General features: G+C 38.6%; 1 protein-coding gene across 2 annotated transcripts in view; it reads right to left on the bottom strand.

The window, feature by feature from the left end:
• GABBR2 (gamma-aminobutyric acid type B receptor subunit 2) overlaps window positions 1–20,852 on the bottom strand; it is a 495,489-nt gene that overhangs the window by 129,035 nt on the left and 345,602 nt on the right. For both annotated transcript variants that reach the window (XM_069778774.1, XM_069778775.1), the window contains exon 13: window positions 13,195–13,317. In XM_069778774.1, coding sequence (XP_069634875.1) covers window positions 13,195–13,317 — 123 coding nt within the window. The remainder of the gene's footprint in view (window positions 1–13,194; window positions 13,318–20,852) is intronic.

The following is a 20,852-nucleotide window of genomic DNA, read 5'->3' as shown; positions in this document are numbered from 1 at the left end:
AATAAAATGATACATCGAGTATTCATTACATAATGCATGCCCAGAGATAATACTGCTGTATAATTGTCAAAAATATGCTGAGAAAAAATGTAGTTTGACAAAAAACTGACAAAAATCTGTAGTCTTTTCATGCAAATTGCTTTTAATCCAGAGGCCTGAAGGGCAGTCAGTGCTGTTCCTACATTTTAAAGGCTGTAAGGCACCTGGGATGAGAATGATGTCTAGGAATACCCAGAAGCAATTAGACAGGCTGAGAGATGACTGCCCTCCCACAGGGATGGACTGAGACACTTCATAAGCAGTGGTGTAGGACAGGTAGGCAGCTGCTACAGGTCACAGAACAACACCTGTGAGGTGCAGCAGTCTTGCTGCCTACTTAGCCTATACAAAGAGGAGACAATGTGTGCTGCGTAGACTACCACCAAAAAAAAAGGTCAAGGAGGGCTGCCAGGCAGCCACAGCTGTGGGGAGTGGGTCTCTCCCTTTGTGAGGCACTGTTTCCACATCTCTTTGGCACACAATCAGTGACAGCAGCAAGCCCAGCTCCCCCCTGTCCCCTCCAAATCTCTGACTCTTCTCAATTACCTTTGGCCACTATCACCTTCCCAAATTCTGCAAGACCTTCTTCTTAGGGCCCATCCCACCCTCATCCACTAGGAACTTGCTCCACCACTTCCACATAATTAAGTTAGTCAACATTTATATTCGATTCTTACCACAAAGCATTAGATCGGGTCTTACTGGGAAGCCTTGAGCTGACTGTCCACAAGCATGTCAACACCAGCCTGGTGGTACCTAAAGCACGGCCACCTGCAGTCAGGTCGTTGCCAGTCTTCTATAGCTGCTCACATGTAGGTACTGATCTAAAGCTGTGCTGCCCTAAGCCACAAGTTTGCTGTCCTTTCACAGGGTCCGTTTTATCAATGACCTGCAGATTATGGTAGTGAAAGGGAGCATGAGGCAAGATTTGGTAAGCATGAGAGTTCATGGACACGGGCAGAAGAAAGTATTACAGGAGTGTGGAGAAGCATGGAAGGAAGGCATGCTCTTCCCAGAGTACAAATGCAGCTGCTGGAGGTATAGAGACAGTTTGGAAAGTAGACTTTAGGGTGATTCAGGCCATTATAAAGCAAAAAGCCCCCATTTTTATAGCTTTTGAGAATATATATGTCACTGAAGCATTGCTAATGCATATTGGTCCCATTAACAATGTGGTTAACAGCTATTACGTGTTTCTTCTCTTTTCTCCAGGGAGAGAAGAATATACAGCAGGATGTTTTAAAATAAGAATACATATGCATAAACACATTCTGCTGGATATTGATGCTGGAGAGAGCTAATTCAGAAACAATCCTGGCTTTTGTAGGAGTGAGGAGATTTGTGATAATCTGCAATTTTTGTAGAGAAGTTCATTCTAGTGTTTGGCAGATCCAAAAAAAAAGCTTTTTCTCACTTAGATATGAAATATACATTTGAATTTTTAGAGTATGCTTATCAAAGAAGAAACAACTTTGCCCTCTAAAGTGAACCAATATTTACATACATAAAACATAGGCATCCAAAGTCTTGATTTACTACTGTATGGGAAACCCAAGCAGAGAATGGCCTAAAGCACTTGCAGTAAATATCCTGTGCTGGTACTAGCAGGTTTTTTAAATAGCTTTCAAAATGTCTGTATTTTCATGTCCAAACATATTGTATTGGTGTTTTGCACATGATAAGGTATAAACAACCTAAGACTGCATTGCTTTGCCAGGGTGGGACAGAGTCTTCAAGGTTTGGGTACAAATGTAGTATAGTATTACTTATGGATGCTGCTCTCTAAGAGTACTTAGAAACAGTGAGGAATCCAGGAGGACTAAATGCCAAAGTGAAATGATCTGTAGTGCACAGACGTAAAGAGGATGGCCTTGTGCGTGGAAGTTCTTCTTCAGGCCTTCTCCCCACCAGCAAAAAGTCTGTTTTACATGGGTTAAGTTTCCAGCACTCTGCCATCTGCTTATTGCCTGGGTGTGCGCCCATGCTGTCTAGCTAGCTCACCGAGTGTCTCCCTGTGTATGCTAGAAACAGAAGTGCTCCACGTGGCACTTCGCCTCTAAGTAAAAGTACATCAGTACCTATTAAGTTTGAGTAGCACTGAAGTCGGTTTAGTGCAAAGCCAAGGTGTGTCTTTTAGATGAGAGAGCATTACTTCATGGTCAAGCACGGCATAAAGATCTTGTGGCAGGTGACTAGATGGCTTGCTTCTCCCCACTGACAGCAGGACTAATCCATCACTGCCATTAATGCGTTTCAGTACAATGTCTTGGCCAGAACTCAGGACATTCCGGGTGAATGATACTGACTATAATCACTTATACTATAAGCTGAGGTTTGCCTTCTCCATCAGATTGCTCATGACTAAAGGTATGGTTTTAAAGGAGTACCAGGAAACCCAGGGTGTGTCTTTTCGGTATCAGTCTATTAAACATTTGAAGGAACAAGGGAATATTCTTCCCACCAAAGCAGCATTAATTACATTAGATAATTTGTTATCCTAAATAGCTATTTTAACGCAGGATTCACTATCTTCAGATCTTCAGTCTGGTAGAAGGATTTTATTGGTCTCTATTGCAGCCTCAGCATATTCTTGGAGTAATTCATTATGCTTCGTTTCATCTGCATCAGCATCTGTTTCCTGACATAAGCATTAAAATCTGTCTTTCTCTATACAGTGGTGGTTGCTTCCAGAAAACAACAGAGAGATGTTACAGGGCTACAGAGGGCTGAACATTGAATGCCCAGGATAGAATGCAACAAGAAAGATTAATCAGTTCCTGGAGTCTGTTTTTTGGAAGTTTTTCTTAATCAGGCTTTGGCATTTGATGGAGGGAGAGTCTTCTTGTCTTTCTTGCTTCTGATACTAAGAACAACTCAAATCACTGACAAAAGAGCGAAAAATGTTCCTGTCTGGATTATAATGCCTCTAAATCTCAACACTTAATATGCAGTTCAAGTAAAAATGTGTCCAGAGAGCCCTCAGAGATTTCTCTCTGAAAGAACGAGGAAAGCATGTGAGGAGATGAGCTTCTAAGCCCTTGCAAGTGTGGCACTGCTGAACAAATGCTGAAATATGCTAAAGCCAGGTATATCGCTATTTTGTAGTCACTTCCTGACTGTCAAAAAAGCATCAGTGTTGATCTCTACCAACTCTGTAGCTGTTTGCAGTCTTATAATGGAGCACAAAACCAATGTTAACTTTGGCTCTGGCTTCAGCCTTCAGAGGAATAAATCTGAATGTATGCTATGTATTTGAAGTTTAAAGTGAAGAAGTGCCACTGGCTCTATCATGCACTGAGACTCCTCAGTGAATGAACAAAACTGTCACAGTGCCTTCTGCGTGAACCAGCCAGGTAACACTGACAGATGATACGTCTGTTGCTTTTAATGGTGATCAGGCTGTGAATCATTTACTGGTAGTCTCACACTATACACAGCAATCTCAGTAGTGTTGTTACCAAAAGCGGTAAATGGCTGCTCTTAATCCATGCATATGTAATGATTTTACTGGTGTTAGATATCTGCCCTCTGATTTCCTTTCCTCCAATAGTCCATTTCTATTAGGACTGGGGATTATACCCTGAAATCCCAAAGGGAGAACAATAGTCTGGATTGCCAAATGCAGTGGAAAGGATGGGTCCTGCTGGGTACCTCTGGTAGCTGAGTCCTCAGAACCGGAGAAGCTATAGCAAAGCGTTTGCAAAGCAGCAGCGACATGCCAGAAGTGTGACCACATAACAGCAGCACAAGTAACAATAATTACACACTAAGAAAAAAACAGTATCATGCTTCCATATTCCAGAGCAATATTTCCACCCTAAGAACCATAATTCCGTACTAAAATCAGTGCGGCTCAACAGCACAAGCAGGAAAATATGCAGACAAAAATGTTGAGGTTAACTGAGTCTAAAGATTTGTGAGGAGAGTAACTGAGTGGGTCATATGATGACAAATGGAATTTGATTTCAATAACTGTAAAGCCATTTTTACCTAAAACCAGTGGAACTACTTACACATTTTCTCAGGGTCTTAATTACTGCATGGAAGTGATCTGGGAATCACTTTGACAGTAAAGTCCAAAACTTTGTTTAATGGTGTACAACAGTGAAAAAGAATATGCGAAATATAAGGAACAGGATGAATAATAGATAAAACCAGTACACAGGTCTTCTAAAATATGCAATATTAGTCATCCTAACCAAAAAGGATGCTTTAGAATTTCTGTGTCATAGGAAAAAGAGCTTAATAAGATCGGGACTGTCTACCAAAGAAAGAAAAGGAAAATAAGGTTATATAGTAAATACACAGATGTATAGTAATGTATGGTACTGCAAAAGTAGATGTCAAAGATTCAATTTTGTTTTCCCCTAAAAGAAAAATGATGTATGTTCAATAGGCCTGAAAAGCAACATTTCCAAAACTGAAAAAGGAAGTTCTTCACACAGTGCCTAATTAGCAATTACACTGAACTGTGAAAAGTTAGCAAGAGTCAAGAACGACTGACCTTTATGGGAATAACAGAAGTATTCAAATAGTGAGCGTATAAAACAGTTATGAGATACACACAACAACCATACATTTGAGGTCACTACTCAAGATGAACCATGACTGAAAATTTAAGCGTGACCGATGAACTCTCAGATGCGCACTACCCGTTTCTAGCACCCACCTCTGAAAGTATTTGTGCCAGTCATTGTTGCAAACAAGCTGCTGAACAAGACGAATTACAAGTCTTGTCGATGATCGTGGCTCCTACGTTCCTGAGGTTGGGAAGAAGCGTTTATTGGGAAGTGAACAATGGAGCCAGAACCAAAATTGGAATTGCTTATTGAAGAGGAATAAATGCCAGCAAGCCTCGTCTTATTAAGTAGCTGAAGAAGCAGCAGCCATTCATCCTGCCATTTTGGAACTGACCCTGCCCTGTTTCTTTATTTTTGCCAATTTGATACGTGTTTCCATGGGAACAGAAGCAGGACTAGCCACCAGCTGAGTCAATCTCAGCTGCTGGCTCCCAGTTCTCCTGTTTTGTTTCGTTTCCTTGGAAACTGATGTCAAACGAGAAAGAGAAGTAAACCAGCTTTTGCTCTTTAATATTTACTCTTTCTTTGGACCTGCTCTAGATCCTCTGGGCCAGTGGAAGGTTTACAGCTGACTCTAATGACCATTCATTTTCCTCCTCTCTGGAACAGCTGCCAGCCACCGGTGGGCCCCAGCAGATGCAAGTAAGAGTTCTCAGTTTCAGCTACTGCTGGCGGGCCGCCTGCTGTGAGCTACAATGGCAGGGTTTGAAAGCAGGCTCCAGATTTCAGGAGACATTTGGCTCCCATAGTCTGTAATATTTCAAATTGGAAGGAAAGAAATTAAATTTATTTAAAAAATAGTCGGGGAAACAGATGGGCGTAATGATATTTAGAGAACAAATTGACTAACAAGCTCTGACCTGCATTAGACTGAACACCCCCAGAAACTACTTCAGCCAATTATATTCTTCATTTCATAATGTACGTTTGACAAAGTTCTCTCTAATCCAGCTGTTAGCTGACTTGAATAGCCCAACAGCACAATGTAAACAACACCCCCTAAACACATCTGTTTCTGCATATATACATATGCAGAAAAAGAACATGATCTGATTGTTTCAAAATGACAAAGAATCTACATAAATCTACTTGAGCACATGAATTTGAACCAGACAGCTTTACCAATTCCAGACCTATGTTACTCCCACATTTTTATCACATGTATACAAACACACACACCCTCTTTTGTATATAATCTTGGGCCAGAGTATTTTCCAGTCCTTACAGCAGCAGTGTCACGACTGAAGATGAATATTTAAGCAAAAAAATAATAAAGAATGCGAAAAAAAAATTTTAAAAGAATATTAAAGTATCTGAAAGAACCCTAGAAAAACAGGCAGGCAACTAATCTCTGACTTAAGTAAAATTTTCTATGAAAATGATACTTGATCTACATCTGTGCAGTTGCATCCCAATTTTCACATATCTTTTGTTTAAAAATGTAGAGACAAATCAATTTCACAAGACAAAAGGCTGTCCTAAAGAAAAGTTTTATATTCGGTGGCCTCTGGTCTTAGGCAACTAGTCTAACCTTTAGGGTACAGCACCATGCTCACCTTGGGCATGCTTTTACCCTTCCTTTTCTTTCACACCTAATATATGAACTCCCTCCTCAGTTTTCTTTACATCACATCTCGGTCATGTTCACACAACTCTCACTTATCAGCGGCCTGGCATTACTACCATGAGTAACTTCTAGAATTGTGTATTTAGTTGAATCCACATACAGGCCACATAATATCTCGGGAATATTCATTCCTTCAGGTACTGCACTAGGAGCAGTCTCACAGAAAAGACAATCAGATACCCAGGAACAACATTTATTCTTCCAGTCTTCTTGCACTTGCATCCATCTACCAAGAATATACTTGACATCTTTGGGTGCTCAGAGAGTTGTGTCAAGTCAGCTAACATTGTGATTTTGTTCTGGGTTAGTTATTTGAATGAAAAACTTAGGCAACTGTAATTAAGTCAGACTTATTCTATCTTATTCAAAGAGATGTAAAATGTACTGAATTTACCTAGTCTATTTATGGGTTTCTTCCAGCTGAACTTAAAATCAAAATCTAAAATCCCATCTTCCTCTATATCACTAAGACTTTGCATCGCAAACAAGATAATAATCTTTAGGTTTGCTGCTGCAGCTGCAGTCAGGAAAGACCATTTCACTTTATGTTGAGCTTTGCAATATCCCTCCAGAATTTTTCGCAATCGGGCCTCATTTTTATTTTCTGGAATAATTTATTATAACCACTAAAATTTTGTCATCTCATCATTCACTTCCTTTTCCACTGAGCAATATAGGTCTCTGCACAGGGACTGGGACTTGTCCTGAAGGACTCCACAGGCCACATCCCTCCTTCCTGAAAAATGAACTTTTATTTATTCCTTAATTCAATTCTGTTTCCTTGTTCTAAAGGATTTTATATCCATTTGAGGGCTTCTCTCTTATTCCATGGCCATTTAATTTCCATGAGAGCCTTTGATGAAAGAGGTCCTTTTTGGGAGACCTAGCAGGCTGTGGCAGCTTTTGTTCACATGCCTGCTGGCGTCTTCAAAGGGCTTCACTGAGTTTTTGAATTATTTGTTCCTTCACAAGTGACATGTCAACTGTTCCTCAATGTAACATATATATTTCTAATTCCACTCCTGATTATAATTTTTATAAGTTGGCCTGCTACAGACATTAACTTACAAGTTTGAGGCTTCCACTCTGTCTTGAAGTCATGGCAAGACATTTGCAACTTTTCACTCAGATATCAAAGCAGTTCTGAGCTAGTGACTACATACTGCTGTCAGTAGTTTGACTATTACTCCTTTGAATTGCTTTAGAAAGCCTGAGAGAATATAATCTGTTTCCAGCGATTGATTTCTGATCGGTTTCTCTATTCCTACCAGCAACTCCAGTCACTCCTCAATGAGTTCATCAGGAAGGTTCTAGCATAGCAATCTCCACAAGCTCTTCCACAAAGAATTTTGCTGAACAAAGCAGTAAAGCAATCATTTAATTGTTCTACATGGCCTTGTTTTCTGCAAGTAATGCTCTTACACTCTGATCAAATATTGTCCCCAAAGATTCCCTGGCAAACTTCCTGCTACTGATATTTAGAGAAAGATTTATCTTTTTTTTTTTTTGCCTTTTGCAAGATGTTTTTTTAGACTGCTTTATTGTATTCTACATTTAACTTACCAGACTTATGATCCTTCCTATCTTCCTCATTTGGATACAACTTTGGTTTTTTGAAGGATGTCTTCCTGCTGTTTCGTCATGCTGAGTCTCTTCTTTTTCAAGTCTTACTTGATGTGTGGCATGTTTTTACTCTGTCTCCAATATGATATTCTTAATACTCTCTAGGCCACCTGCAAAGATTTAACTCTCTACAGTGTCCTCTTTAATGTCTCTTTAACAGAGTCATTCCACTTTTTGAAGTTGAGTTCCACTCTACGGATCTTTTTTGGTTGTTGCTTCTTCAAAGCTATCAAAGCTGAGAACAATGTATTTGCAGCTACAGAAAAGTCCTTCAGATATCAACACTTTGGAACAGATTCTGTATGCTATTCAGAATGAAATCAAGGGTTAATTCTCTCTTTGTGGGTTCTCTAGTCTGTTGAATTACAAAGCAGTCACCTCTCCTAAATGAGTTCGTCTGAGCAGCACATTCGTCCAGTTTACATAGTGATTTTCGCTTTTGCAATTTTTATGACTCTCTCAACGTACCAGTCAAAGCTGACCCTCTGGCTTGTTATTTAGTAATATGTGTCCGATAGCATGGTTATACACTTGGAATGCATAGGAATTCTGCCTCACTCGCTGAAATGATTAATTTGTTAATCTGAATTGACTCCAAGTTTTCTTTAACAGACTGCACTACTCTGCCACTGGCCTGGCCTACTCAATCTTTCCTGCATATTAGTATTTTTGTTACAGCAATGCCCTCATATAAAGCTGGGTATTCTTAGTTTCCACATTTTGTTTCTATATCAATGCTAGAAGCCCAAATAGGATGTGTCTCATTGATCTGTTTTTCTCTACCTTCTAAAGTGGTACTTTATTCTGTTTTTTTCTCCATTTCATGTTTATTACCATCCCAGGACAATTATGTGTGAAACCTTAAATACTGGTATTCCAGATACCAGAATGAAGTTTAATTTTAAATGCTGATAATGTTATCATAAGGTTGCACAAGAGGAAACATCGCAGAGATAACTACATAACTGGTACTAAGACATCAAGGAATGCAAAGGTTGCTGCCCTGGATAAAGAGGTTTTAAAATTCTACAAGAAATATTGGCATGCAGTATGCAAAGTATTACTTTTATTGAGTCTAACACTAATGCAAGATCTTTTTACTTTGGGAATTATAAAATCTAGCCTATGTCCCCTAGTATACAAGTTCTTATATGTTAAACATCATCATTGGTTACCTTCCAAGGCCAGAGTGATTCAATCTGTGTCATAGATATTTGTGTTGGGAGAAGACAAGCCAGTCAGATGCTTTCAAGAGTAAAAGAATTACTATACCATTGTACTACGAGCAAGAGGTGAGCGTGACCATGTCTACACACAGACTTACTGAACTGTAGTAAGTACCTAATTGATTTATGATATGGCTACTGCACAGGGAGAGCAGATTCCACTTTGTAAAGGATTTTGCTACTTCAGACTGTGGATTCATTCCAGTGCAGGTGTGTCAGTGAGCAACTGAAAATAGAGCAAGCTGGTTTCCTATGTATTTTTTGTCTTGTGGCTCGATTCTTTTTGTCTAATTAAGTGTGAAGCTCCCCTGTAGCAGGTAATTTATACTACTTGTCTTTAGATGGAGGGATAAACACACTCTGCAACCCTCATCTTAGTGTAGACACTACCAGAACCTCTCCTCACCACAGCTGGCTGTTTCCATCAAATCTGTAGCAGTGCTATCTCCTTAAGAACTGTATCTGCTCTGTCAGGTTTGACTGAAACTGGCAAACAAAGTTTGTTAGGCAGTAGGAAAAAACACATGGAGCACCCTTGCACATAAACATTGCCTTCTTAAGAAACCAGGACAAAATCCAGACGGTTGGAAGAACGTGGTGGAGCCTTGCCACTGGGGAAAAGCTCTTCCACAGCTACATACACAGAAGCACCATAATTCCTCATGGCCTGTCGAGCCCAAGAACCCGGCCGGCGGGACAGTAAAGGAGGATGCACTCCAGTTCACATGACCAGGAGAAACGTAATCTGGCAGGAACCTAGTCGAGATCTGATCATATCCACAGAGCATTTTGGTTACAACAAAAAAAGGTGAATTATGATGAAAAAAAGAAAATTTCAAGTTCAGCCTAGCAAGAAGCTAGTGAGAAAAAAAGCAATTGGTCTCTTCACTGGTCTGAAACATTAGCAAAAGGAGAAATGTTACAGCTGGTGCAACAAACAAAACCAATGAACAGAGGTAACATTATGGATTAATTTCCATTTTTTACACTGCTACGTGAAGTTGAGAAGCATTTTGTGTCAGAAAATGCTTTTGCTTTATGTGAGAATCAAGCCTACAGTACTCTATATGAAGTGTACATAGGGGGAACCTTACAGTTCTTTGGCAGGAGATCAGCGTACAGCTATGGAAATTTTAACGTGGTCCCTGCCTTTATCTGTGACCTGTTTGCTTTTATCCAACGATTTTGTTGTCTATATATCATACACCAAATAACTGCCCTACTGATCGTTGGAGCATCTGAATGCTTTACAGCTCAGTCATTAAAACTTTTAACATGGTCTGTTGTGGCAGCCATAGATGTGCTTTTCAAAAAGATACCTGACATCTAGGGCTAGGATGCCAGAGACCAGTCTGAAAATTGGCAGACCAAACATCCCACCTGATTTCTTCCTTCTGTCAGGGGCAGAGAGTCACCACAAGCGCCTTCACTTCCCTTTGTATTTTTAGATGTAGACTGCCCATCCTCAGCTTTTAAGAGGCATGGATAGCTTGACTTTGCAAGCAACTCTGGAAAAGGAGTCTGGATTTTTAAAAAGTGCTTGATAATTTGTTGGTGTTGGTATTCAAATGAACTATTTTGTGAATAATGCCAAACAGCAAAGGACACTGTCCGTTTTTACGCTCCTCACCTTGGTTACTTTGATTAACATGTTTATGAAGACACAGTTAACAGAGGACCACCCGATAGCAGCCAAATGCAGAACTTTCACGTAGGAAGCCGACGAGTATTCATAGTTAAAACAGCACTCAAATGGTTCATTAGCTAGAATGACTGATTGCGTTCATAACTTTGGAGCTTATATTTAGTTTAGTCTCTATCACTTGGATCAACTTTAACTGAGAGAAAATAGCCTTTTAAAATTATTTCATGGAAACAAATGGGACAAGGAATATATGTGACACAGTATCCCTGAAATAAAACAGAAGCTTGCCTCCAGTAGTGTTTACTGTGTGGTAAGTACTTTTCAAACACACAAAAGATAATACCTGCTCAGGCAAGCTCAGCTAAAGAATTCACCATTGCAGAATGCACTTAAAACCCCTAAAATTAAAAAAAGATAATAATAATAATAATAATAACAATAATGGATATTATTGTTATTATTATTATTATTATTATTATTATTATTAAAGCAAACACAACTGTAATTTGCTTTTACTAAGGAGTTTCTGAGACCTGAAGAGATGGGCTTCAGGAAAGCAAATTGCAGTTCACCTCACTACTTATGTAAGATAAATACATATGTACAGTATTTTAATGACCAAATTTGCTTGCATAATACGTTTATTTCCTTCCCTCCCCAAATCCATTAGCTTAAAAAAACATTCTGTACAACTCATAGTAATAGCTAAGAGCTATAAGAGTAAGTTTAAGTCAATTCTGAGTGTTCAAAATATTACACATTCTTGTGTGTGCATTCAGTGAACGTGACTTTGCATGGGCTTACATAGTTCCCAGGGAATTTCAGTTCTGATACAAAGTTCAGGCAACCGGTGTGCAGCCCTGTGGTCTAGATAGCACCAAACGTGGAACAAACACACCAAGTTTTTAGTGGTATACGTTACATGACCAAAGAATATACACTGATAAGTTCAGATGGAAATTGCAATCATTTAAAACCGCAGCAAACATGATTTTTCAAATATATGGTATTTATGGTTTGATAACTTCACAGTTACTGCTGCTGCCTACAGAAATTTCACTGAAGTGATTCTGATATGACCAGGTATCAGGATCTTTAGTTATGGCTTCCCTTTGATCAGGGAAAAAAAATAGAAGTCCTTCTAACTCATTCACCCACAGCACTGGAATGAGCATTGTTTCAGTTTGATTTTGTGACTACTCATCATAATATGTTTGGGTTTATATGGGCAGTGAAACCGTTAACAACACTGACAATTGAAATATCAGTTGCAATGCAGTTGGAACAAAATGAAGTAAACAAGGCTATTGACAAGCTGCTATTGTTTCAAGCTCTACAAACACAGAGCAGAGATGTCTCCACAAGACAAATTTCACTTACATTTTCCATTTTTTGTTGACAACTGTAATAACTGGGGAATTTCTTCAAAAAAAGTTCAAACTCTAGGGAATGACTGGGAGGTATCTTTTCAGACTCTAAAATGATTTCTTGAAAGGCATCCCTTGCAGTTTAGGAGGCATCATTCTAAGAGATCTTCTACAAATTATATTCAAATAAAAACTAAAATCTTCTCCTAATAAAATTCCAGAGCTACGCTGCAAAGTAATAACAAAGTAAAAACAATGGAGTAAGATATCATATCTTTTTTTGCAAACGTTAACATCAGAAGAAAAAACTACCATTCTTTTTCTTACTGATTGCCAAGTATCGGAGAATAGAATAACATTTCTAGATTGTCCTTGTATAATCTAGTTTTCAGATATCACCAGTTTCCATATTGGAGGTAATAAACTCTCAAACACTGCTAATCTGCATACAGATAGAATTTTTTTTCCTAGTTCTGCATTGTTGCTGTCATGTTTCTTGCTGTCAGTTTGTCCAGAAAGCTCTATTTCTAGAAACCTACCACAATGCTGGAAAATTTGTACAAGTGGCATTAAGCTATTACCTGCTCCCTGTCAAAATCTCTAGCGTGACCTTTCTGGGAATGACATTAAAATAGGAACAATCACTATGTGTGTGTATGCACATGCCATTACTGAAAATAAATATAGCAATAGGTAACACAATTCCTGGACATCTCCACAAAGAATGCAGTCTAAGCAGTGACCTCTCCTGCATTTATCTTGAATGAGCTCTTACTGAAATCTGCTAATGTGTTCTGATAATCTATTATTTATTGCAACAGACTCTAACAGAGAAGAGGACTCTCCTGTGTTTACAACACTTTCATCTAAAATCTCTCACAAGTGACAGAAATGTGGCACCTTCAACTACAGATACAATTTCTTTCGATTGCAGTTATTTCATTTCTGTTTGCTTTTGAAAAACAGAACCCTTCTTCCCCCCAAATACGCAGCTTTCGTATAACCTAGTGCATCTTTATCTTGGTCTCACAGAAAGCTATAGATACTGATATGCAACCATAAGTATTACTTGGGCTTGAGGACATACCTCCATGTTATACTTTTCCACTGTCCTTCTCAAAGGATCCACAACCTGCCAGCAAATCAGGATGCAAAGATCAATCAGTAGCATCCCTCCAACTATCACCAGTAGCTTCTGGTCTTTAATGATCTGGAGAGACAAAAAAAAAAAAAAGAAAAAAAAAAGGGGGGAGATTCCCATGAGCCATAGATAGATCCCTGTACAGCTTTATTCTTAGATAGGGAGAAAAACACAGGTTGCTAATAAAAAGGGTTTTTAACAATGAATGAAGAAAAGTTTCAGAAATATCAAAAGATGAAAGCAGAAGACACAAATAATTTTAATTCATTTCATGATTATTAGAAGTATCTCAAGTGCATTGTGATTTCTAAAAAGAAATTGGGAAGACTCTTAAATATTAATATTGATGTCTGGGTTTAATATGAACTCCTGGTAAATGAAAAAAATACATTCTAGAGGGCGACTATTGTGTTTATGTATGCAAATGTGGAAAAGTGTTCATTACATCTCTCAGAGTAGCAGGAGTTGAGACAATTTTCACTAAGATTTACAGTGTTCACTTCTTCATAACCTTCTCAGAAGTGAAAAACACACTTGCAAGGTATGAAAAAATAAGTTCATTTCGGAGGTTTTGTATGTGTGTTTAACATTTGCCTCTGTTACCCAGGGAGCAGAAAGGAATGATGTATTTTTTCTATATTACAAACGTTAGAGCCTTTTATGCACATGCAACTTAAAACATGTTTTTAATTTTGGATGCATTTTAGGTTCAAAAAAGAAAACGAGTTGCTAATAAAATAACAAGCCAAACCATTACAGTCTTGTATAGCTGCATGCAATGCCTATATTATTTCTACTGTTATACACATAGCAACACAGAAAAAATACATTGCAAGTACATTATTTCAGTTGCAAAGTTGTAAGCATGTTCAAATATCAGACTTAAATTAACTTTATGTCAGTCAGTCCTCTTGTGCCCATGTTCATGTTTTTTTAAATTAATATGTTATTCTATTACTAATGAACACTCATCCAATATTCACAAGGTATTGCCAAATTGTTTTAACATGGACAAACCCACATATTTTTCCCAGTTTTTTTCTCAGAAACAGTTAGTTTAGTCCAAATGAAATATTCAAAAATATTAAGCCTCAGCAGCTTAATATAGTTGTGATTATTTCAGTTCAATTTGATAAACTTGTTAGGATTTTGAAAGCGCTCTATAAAGCCAGAAGTGTCAGCTAATCTTAATACAGGTGAGGCTGGTATTCCTGCCCAGAATAAATTGTGTTTGCATTGAATTCCTATCCAGCTTAAGGAAATGATAAAAATGAATACAATTTGAAATAATGTAAGAGGAACTGTAGAAAGTTTGTTTTTCATATTATTTAGTGAGATACATTCTTTATTTTGAAAGATGTTTCTGCAATATTATGCACCACTTTTTGTTAATCTACTAATTTATTCTCTAAATCACTTGGAGTAAACTAAGTGTAAGATCAAGGCTAGCAATCAGAATGACTTAAAGGACTTGATGCATTATTTTCACTTCCTGAGACCAGTTATTTAAATCCATGTAAATCCGTCATCATAAAGGACCAGAAAATGATGCTTTCCACATGTTTGCAGCAGTAATAAAGCAGTGTGTCCATCTCATCAGAGATGGCACAGGCATGCCTGGAGAGGGTGGGTGAAGGGGAAAGGTGCAGCTTTCGTGGTGGTAGCTCTCACTGCTGGATGGTTTGGCGAGGAGAATTTTGCAGGGAAAAGGTGTCTTGGTGGGAGGTGCAGGGGGAGGAAAACTGTTGCAATGTGTTTCCTCATAAAGCTAAAAAGGAAAGCAGATATTAAGCAAAGATTCTCAAGACACAGCTTAGTCCCTCGTCTTCTTTGGGAAAACATAACTATGCCTAACCTTTTAGTCATTTACCAAGCTGCAGTCAAAGCTGAAAAGGGACTGTTAGTCACTGAGGTTACCCTCTGTAGAAAAAGCCCATGAATTTTTTTATCTTTTCTAATGCCTCTAAATAGGACTTGGGCGAAACATACCTAGTGCTGCTCCTAGTATGAGTGGAGACATAGGAGAGAAAACCATGGGGAGTGAAGTCCAAAGAGAATTTGGATTTAGATGAAATGTAGACACCTCAACCCAAATTTCTTTCTCTCCCTCTTAAATGCCTAGGTAGTTTATTTTATTGGCATATTTTAGTTGGTCTTTCTTTTTAACCGATGGGGTTTATTTTCCTGAAGTTAGCTGTTTAACCATTATGTACCTAGCCTCTCTCAGTAGCCAGTGGGCAGACGCAGAAGCCTTTGGAGGAAAATTCATCCCACCTATCTTGGGTACAATTTAGGATCAGAGAAATTAGTGTTCTGAAACGTGTCACTCCCTTCTTCATCCCTGCCCCGCCCCCCGAGAGGGTGTGAAGACAATTAACTTCAGCTAAAAATATGCATTTGAGAAACTTAAAGCTATGTGAAAAGAATCTGCCAGAAATGTTTCCCTCTGCTCTACTGAACCATAAAGGTTCCTTGTAAAAAACCCCAAACATCAGTAATGATGCCTTATCTTATCTTTCTAAGGAAAATAGTGAACATTTTACCTAGGGCAGGTAAAACATGTGACAACTAGCCCACTGTCTTCCAAATTTATATGGACTATATTGATATTGAAAGTAGGGTTGCATTAGATGCAGGTTTACCAACACCTGGCAATATTAATCAAACTGGTACAGCAATGCCAGAAGCAAAAGAGTGAAAGGATACTATTAAAAGCAGTAATACTGATAATCCGCTCACTAACAGGGTCAGAAGAAATCTCGTATTAACGCTTCCTATTCAGCATCACATTGCTAACCGCCCTTCCTTGCTCTTGTGCATCTTTTATTTGTACCTGACCTTGCACTACTGCAGATCAATATTTGTATTTGAGTTCACATGTAAGTTTGGTAACTGGTTTTTTGGGCAGGTAATTATTAGAACAAATAAAAGCAGAAATACAGCAAACAGTGGAGCTCTTCCTTGAATACCTCTTGGAGCATTTTCTCCTGCGTTATGTTGTGAATGGCCCTTTTCTGGACAGAAGGGGAGAGGTGCATAACAGCAGCTGTCACTGGCAGCAGGTATTATTCATCACTCACTTCTGCCAGACAGCCGGGAGGAAGGCGAGCAGAAGAAAGCCCATAAGACAACCTGAGGAAGCGATCTGCGCTACTGTAATGAGCAGAACTGCAAAACACAGCGCTACCAGTGCTGCAAGCGGGGTGAGCGGGCTGAGAGCAGGGCTCCTGCAGCTGCCACACACCCATCGCGACCCTGCTCCGTCCTTGGCAAAACCATTGCAGTCACGCAGCTCTGAAGCAGAACTCTTCACCAAAACGCTCGCTTTTCAGAACGAGACGTTGAGATTCAATTATTTTTTCACTTCTGCCAGCGATTAGCAGTTTGTCCTAACATAAATTTGCTCTGAGAAATGCCGTTGGTATATCACTAGCAGCATTTCTAAGAGGCTTGCTGATCTCCCCCCTCCACCCTCAGGAAGCCCAGCTTTCCCTCTCCCCAGCCATCACTCCCACCCACCAGCACTCCTTAAGTTCAGTACATTCACTCCTTGGGAAACACCAGATGCACTGAAGGAGTCTTGACTCAGATCTTGCGAATCCAACAGTTTCTCTGTCTGACAAAAGAAAGTCATGAGCAACTGAGGCTCCCTACAATCACATCTATCATTCTTCTTTCAGAGGAGGATTCTTATTTTTTCCCTTTTCATCTTCCTTCTAGCATACAGTAAATCAGCCTCGGGAGAAATGCAGGGTAGCTAATAAAATCAATTTTTGTGACTGCTCCTGGCTCCTCGCTGAAGCCAAGCTCTCGTACAGCAGCATCTGTGAGTAATATTTTCTACCATCTGTGATTGGATAGGTGAATCTGTCTCATCCTGGCAGATCTGCCCACTGTTATAAATGCCATTGCTACCAGTCTGGACTATATATCTGGATATGAAGCTATCTGTCCTCCAAACAAATTCACTCAGAACAGAAACTGGTAGGCCATTTTCTTCTCAGCAACATCGCTGTATGAGCAAATCAAAATTTTTCTGATAACTTGTGACCATTAAGACAAGTTCAAGATCAAAGTCATTAACTTCCAGGGACCTTGCGGTCTGATGACAGGAAATACAAAATCTGTCTAAAGCTCTGGGGTGAAGTTTCTGCTCATGAAACTCGTGGGGATTTTCTGCCACGGCAACTTCAACCATCCATTTGGTTATTATTTCACAGACCTTTTGTGAGGCATTTTTTCATTTGCTTTCTAAAGCACATCCATTGTGCCCTGCAGGACCCTATCCTCAACCAGTTTATGGGATCACCTGGCAATTTGGCAAACAACTGTAATTAAACATTAGGCTTGCTTTTTGTAGTTAAGGCTAAGGAAAACTTTTTGTTATTTCTTACCTCATTAGGAACCAACTCTGCAAATGTATAGGACATGGACCTTAAAGCTGAGCTCCATTCTAAACCAAGAACATAGTCTTACATATGAAGACTTACCCTCTCCTCCAGGATGCAACATTAGCTTTGTACTCTCTGAGTTCCACAAATAGCTTCCTAGTATGGATTGAACAGTTCTTTCTTTCAGAGTTACTTTCTTTATTACCAGGAATTTCACCTCCCTTTGTCAGAATAAAATATCTTTAAATTTAAAGGAAGATCTATTAGCTAAATCTTGGTGGTTTGGTTGGTTGGTTGGTTGGTTTGTTTTGTTGGTTTTTTTTTAAATTGAATTCATAGAAACATAGCAAGGCCAGGAGTATTTTTGAATCTATTTATAGGTTTTGAGATAAATATATATTTTCTTTTTCCTTGAAAATTTAGGGTTTTTTCTGTTTAAGAAGGCAATTCTGTTTTCTCTTCTGTAGATCAACCCTTTCTAGTCTAGCTGACAGATCTGTCCCTTGCCTTCTGGCACTAGCTGGGTAAACACTTAATGCTATTCAGTAACTGTTTTTTCAGTTGTCTCTTCCCCAGACTCCTGGGATGGAATCTGTAGAGAGAAACCCTCTTTAAAGAATCCCTCTGTGAAGCTTCCTAGACCTTATTCCATTAAATGAATAGCACTGACAGCAATTATTGAAGCCCTCAGAAATCTGAAACCCAATGTTCTTCTCCCTGGTACATACAGAAATCATGCTGATAGGAGTCCTCCCTCTGAACTGGAGGGGAAAGAGAAAAAATAACAGAGTTTGGGGGGAAAAAATGGTATGATAAAGTCTGCAAGGCTGGAAAAAGGGACCATATAACCACTCCTAAGCTTGCCTTCAGGGTATTCTCTCCATTGCATAAACTACCCTTTCTTTTCTCTCAGTATGATTAATAGACACCTTAGGGTTGCTCCCCTACATGTAGTGGGCCAGCACAAATGGGATGGTGTCAGGAGGTTGGTGATGCAGAGTCAGTGGTAGATAGGTGAACTTTGCCATACGTGGGCTGAGGCAGATATCTATCTTTCAGTTATTAAAGTCATTAATATTTTAGAGAGCTATTCTTAATTTCTATTGTGTAATGGAATGAGAAAAAAGGACTATTGAAAACACATTATGCATTGTTCCCAATAACTCCACAATGCTTTTTTCAACAGCTATTATGAGTATTTCCTATAATAGGTTCTATGATTAGTATTGGGAACACTTTTCACACTGCAATTACATTAGTTTTAATGACTGAATGCTAACATTTTAAAAAGCATATTTCCTAGTAGTAAGCTTCTTTGACCAGTAAGTCACTGGTAGTAAAAAACTAAACTTAGGACATTTTACCCTTTTAGAGATATTTTGATTAATTTGATGAAAGGTTTGTATATCTACTTATAAATTAAAAAATAAATTTGTTTTCTGTAAGGATCTACTGTGACCCCTGCAGTCTGAGAACCTGATGATTTTTACTACTTTCCAGGACAGTGGAGTGCATGGTACTACTGATAATGGACAATTGGATATGATCAAAACGCTTGGTTCTGAGAATTAAATAGCTACAGTCACTAGCCTGCTAAAGCACATATTTCTAGAACGTGTCTTCTTTGCTGACTCATGCTCAGGATAACTGCAGAGCATCTTTGGGCAGACTCACCCTCTCAATAATTGCATTGCAAATGTGGATGTGTTCACTCTATGCCTTGCTGCCAGGACAAGCTATCTGATTAGAAGACATCTCTCCCCTTTTCCAATTCATATAAAAGAGAGGGGAACATCCTCGTGGGATGCTCCCTAGGGGGAGCAGAAGATAGAAAGTTTACAGAGGTTAGAGAAGGAGAGGGATTCAGTGACAGCTTAAAAAAATTATAAAAAGCCTCATCTTTGAAAGCCTGAGCCTCATTTATGGCTACAATGCATTAGAGAATTGGAGAGATTATTGTTTTGCTAACAAGGCTAATCCAACCATAAGGAACACACAGAGTGATATTAACATGGCTAGTTTCACAAAACTCTCTTGAAAGGACAAAAATGAAAAACACTGTAGCCTTAAAAACCAAAATGGCACTAAAGAAATCCGACTTGACAGCATTCAAACCAACCATTCTTACTATACAATGTTTTGCAGAACAGTCTTAGAAACAAACCTCAACTTCTGCTCGCTACCATAAGTAAAGCAAAGTATGCTGCCTTGAAAGAACTGCATATCCCATCAACACAGCACGTCAAATTCACCTTTGAGAGAAATGCATTTGCTGAGCCCAAGATTTCACGGGCCATAAGTGTGAAGGAATTTCTATCAGGGCTGTGAATTCTCATCTTTAGAGCTAAAAGGGATCCCAATCTTCAGGAAAAAAGTGCACAAAGGATGTGAATAGACTGGAAGAAATGTTCTGATTTTGTTTGAGATAACATTAAAATACCTAGACTTTAATATTTTCTTTAATGAACAATTCTGTGGGAAAGCATACTACATCGTTACCAAATAGCTGGGGACATCAAATGCACTTGATTACATTTACAATCCAATTTCAAGCTATTCAGGAATAAATTGCCTCATACTGTATAGCGACATGTTCTTTATTTCTCTGTCATCCATTAGTCTCATAATACATAGAAATTATGGCTGTAGCACCATTTATGAGCAGTTACATTTCACACAGTTTTCATTGTTTTCATTGCTACTGAGGTTTAGCCTTATCAAACTGTACCATGCAGAAATTTACATACATGAATTACTTCAAAAGCAGATTTTTCTCCTAGATGTACAGTTCATTAGCTCAACTTCTTTCTGTGACAGGCACTTGAGATTTAGCTTCCCGATCCATATTTATATGAATGGAAATTTTAGAAATGTGATTCCTATTGTTCTCTGGCTGGCATTTTGGCTGATCAGCTCTTACGAGAAACAGGATGCTTATTTTATGTCTAAATATGGATTCTAGGATTACACTGACTATTTTCAAAGCTTTGGACTTAAAATTTATAGTTATAGCTATTTGGGGGAAAAAAAGATAAAATAATTTGGTTTCCACTTATATTGCTTTAGGAAGTACTGTATCTGTATATTAATAACCCATGAAGCTATACCTGAATAATTTACACTACACTGTAACTATCACAGATTACTTGATCCAGTGGTTAATATTCATAATGAAAAAAAAAAAAATCCCAAACATAAGCAAATTTCAAACCG

This window comes from Haliaeetus albicilla, chromosome 3, assembly GCF_947461875.1.
Source record: "Haliaeetus albicilla chromosome 3, bHalAlb1.1, whole genome shotgun sequence".
Taxonomy (NCBI): Eukaryota; Metazoa; Chordata; class Aves; order Accipitriformes; family Accipitridae; genus Haliaeetus; species Haliaeetus albicilla.
This window is presented reverse-complemented; position numbering and strand designations above follow the sequence as displayed.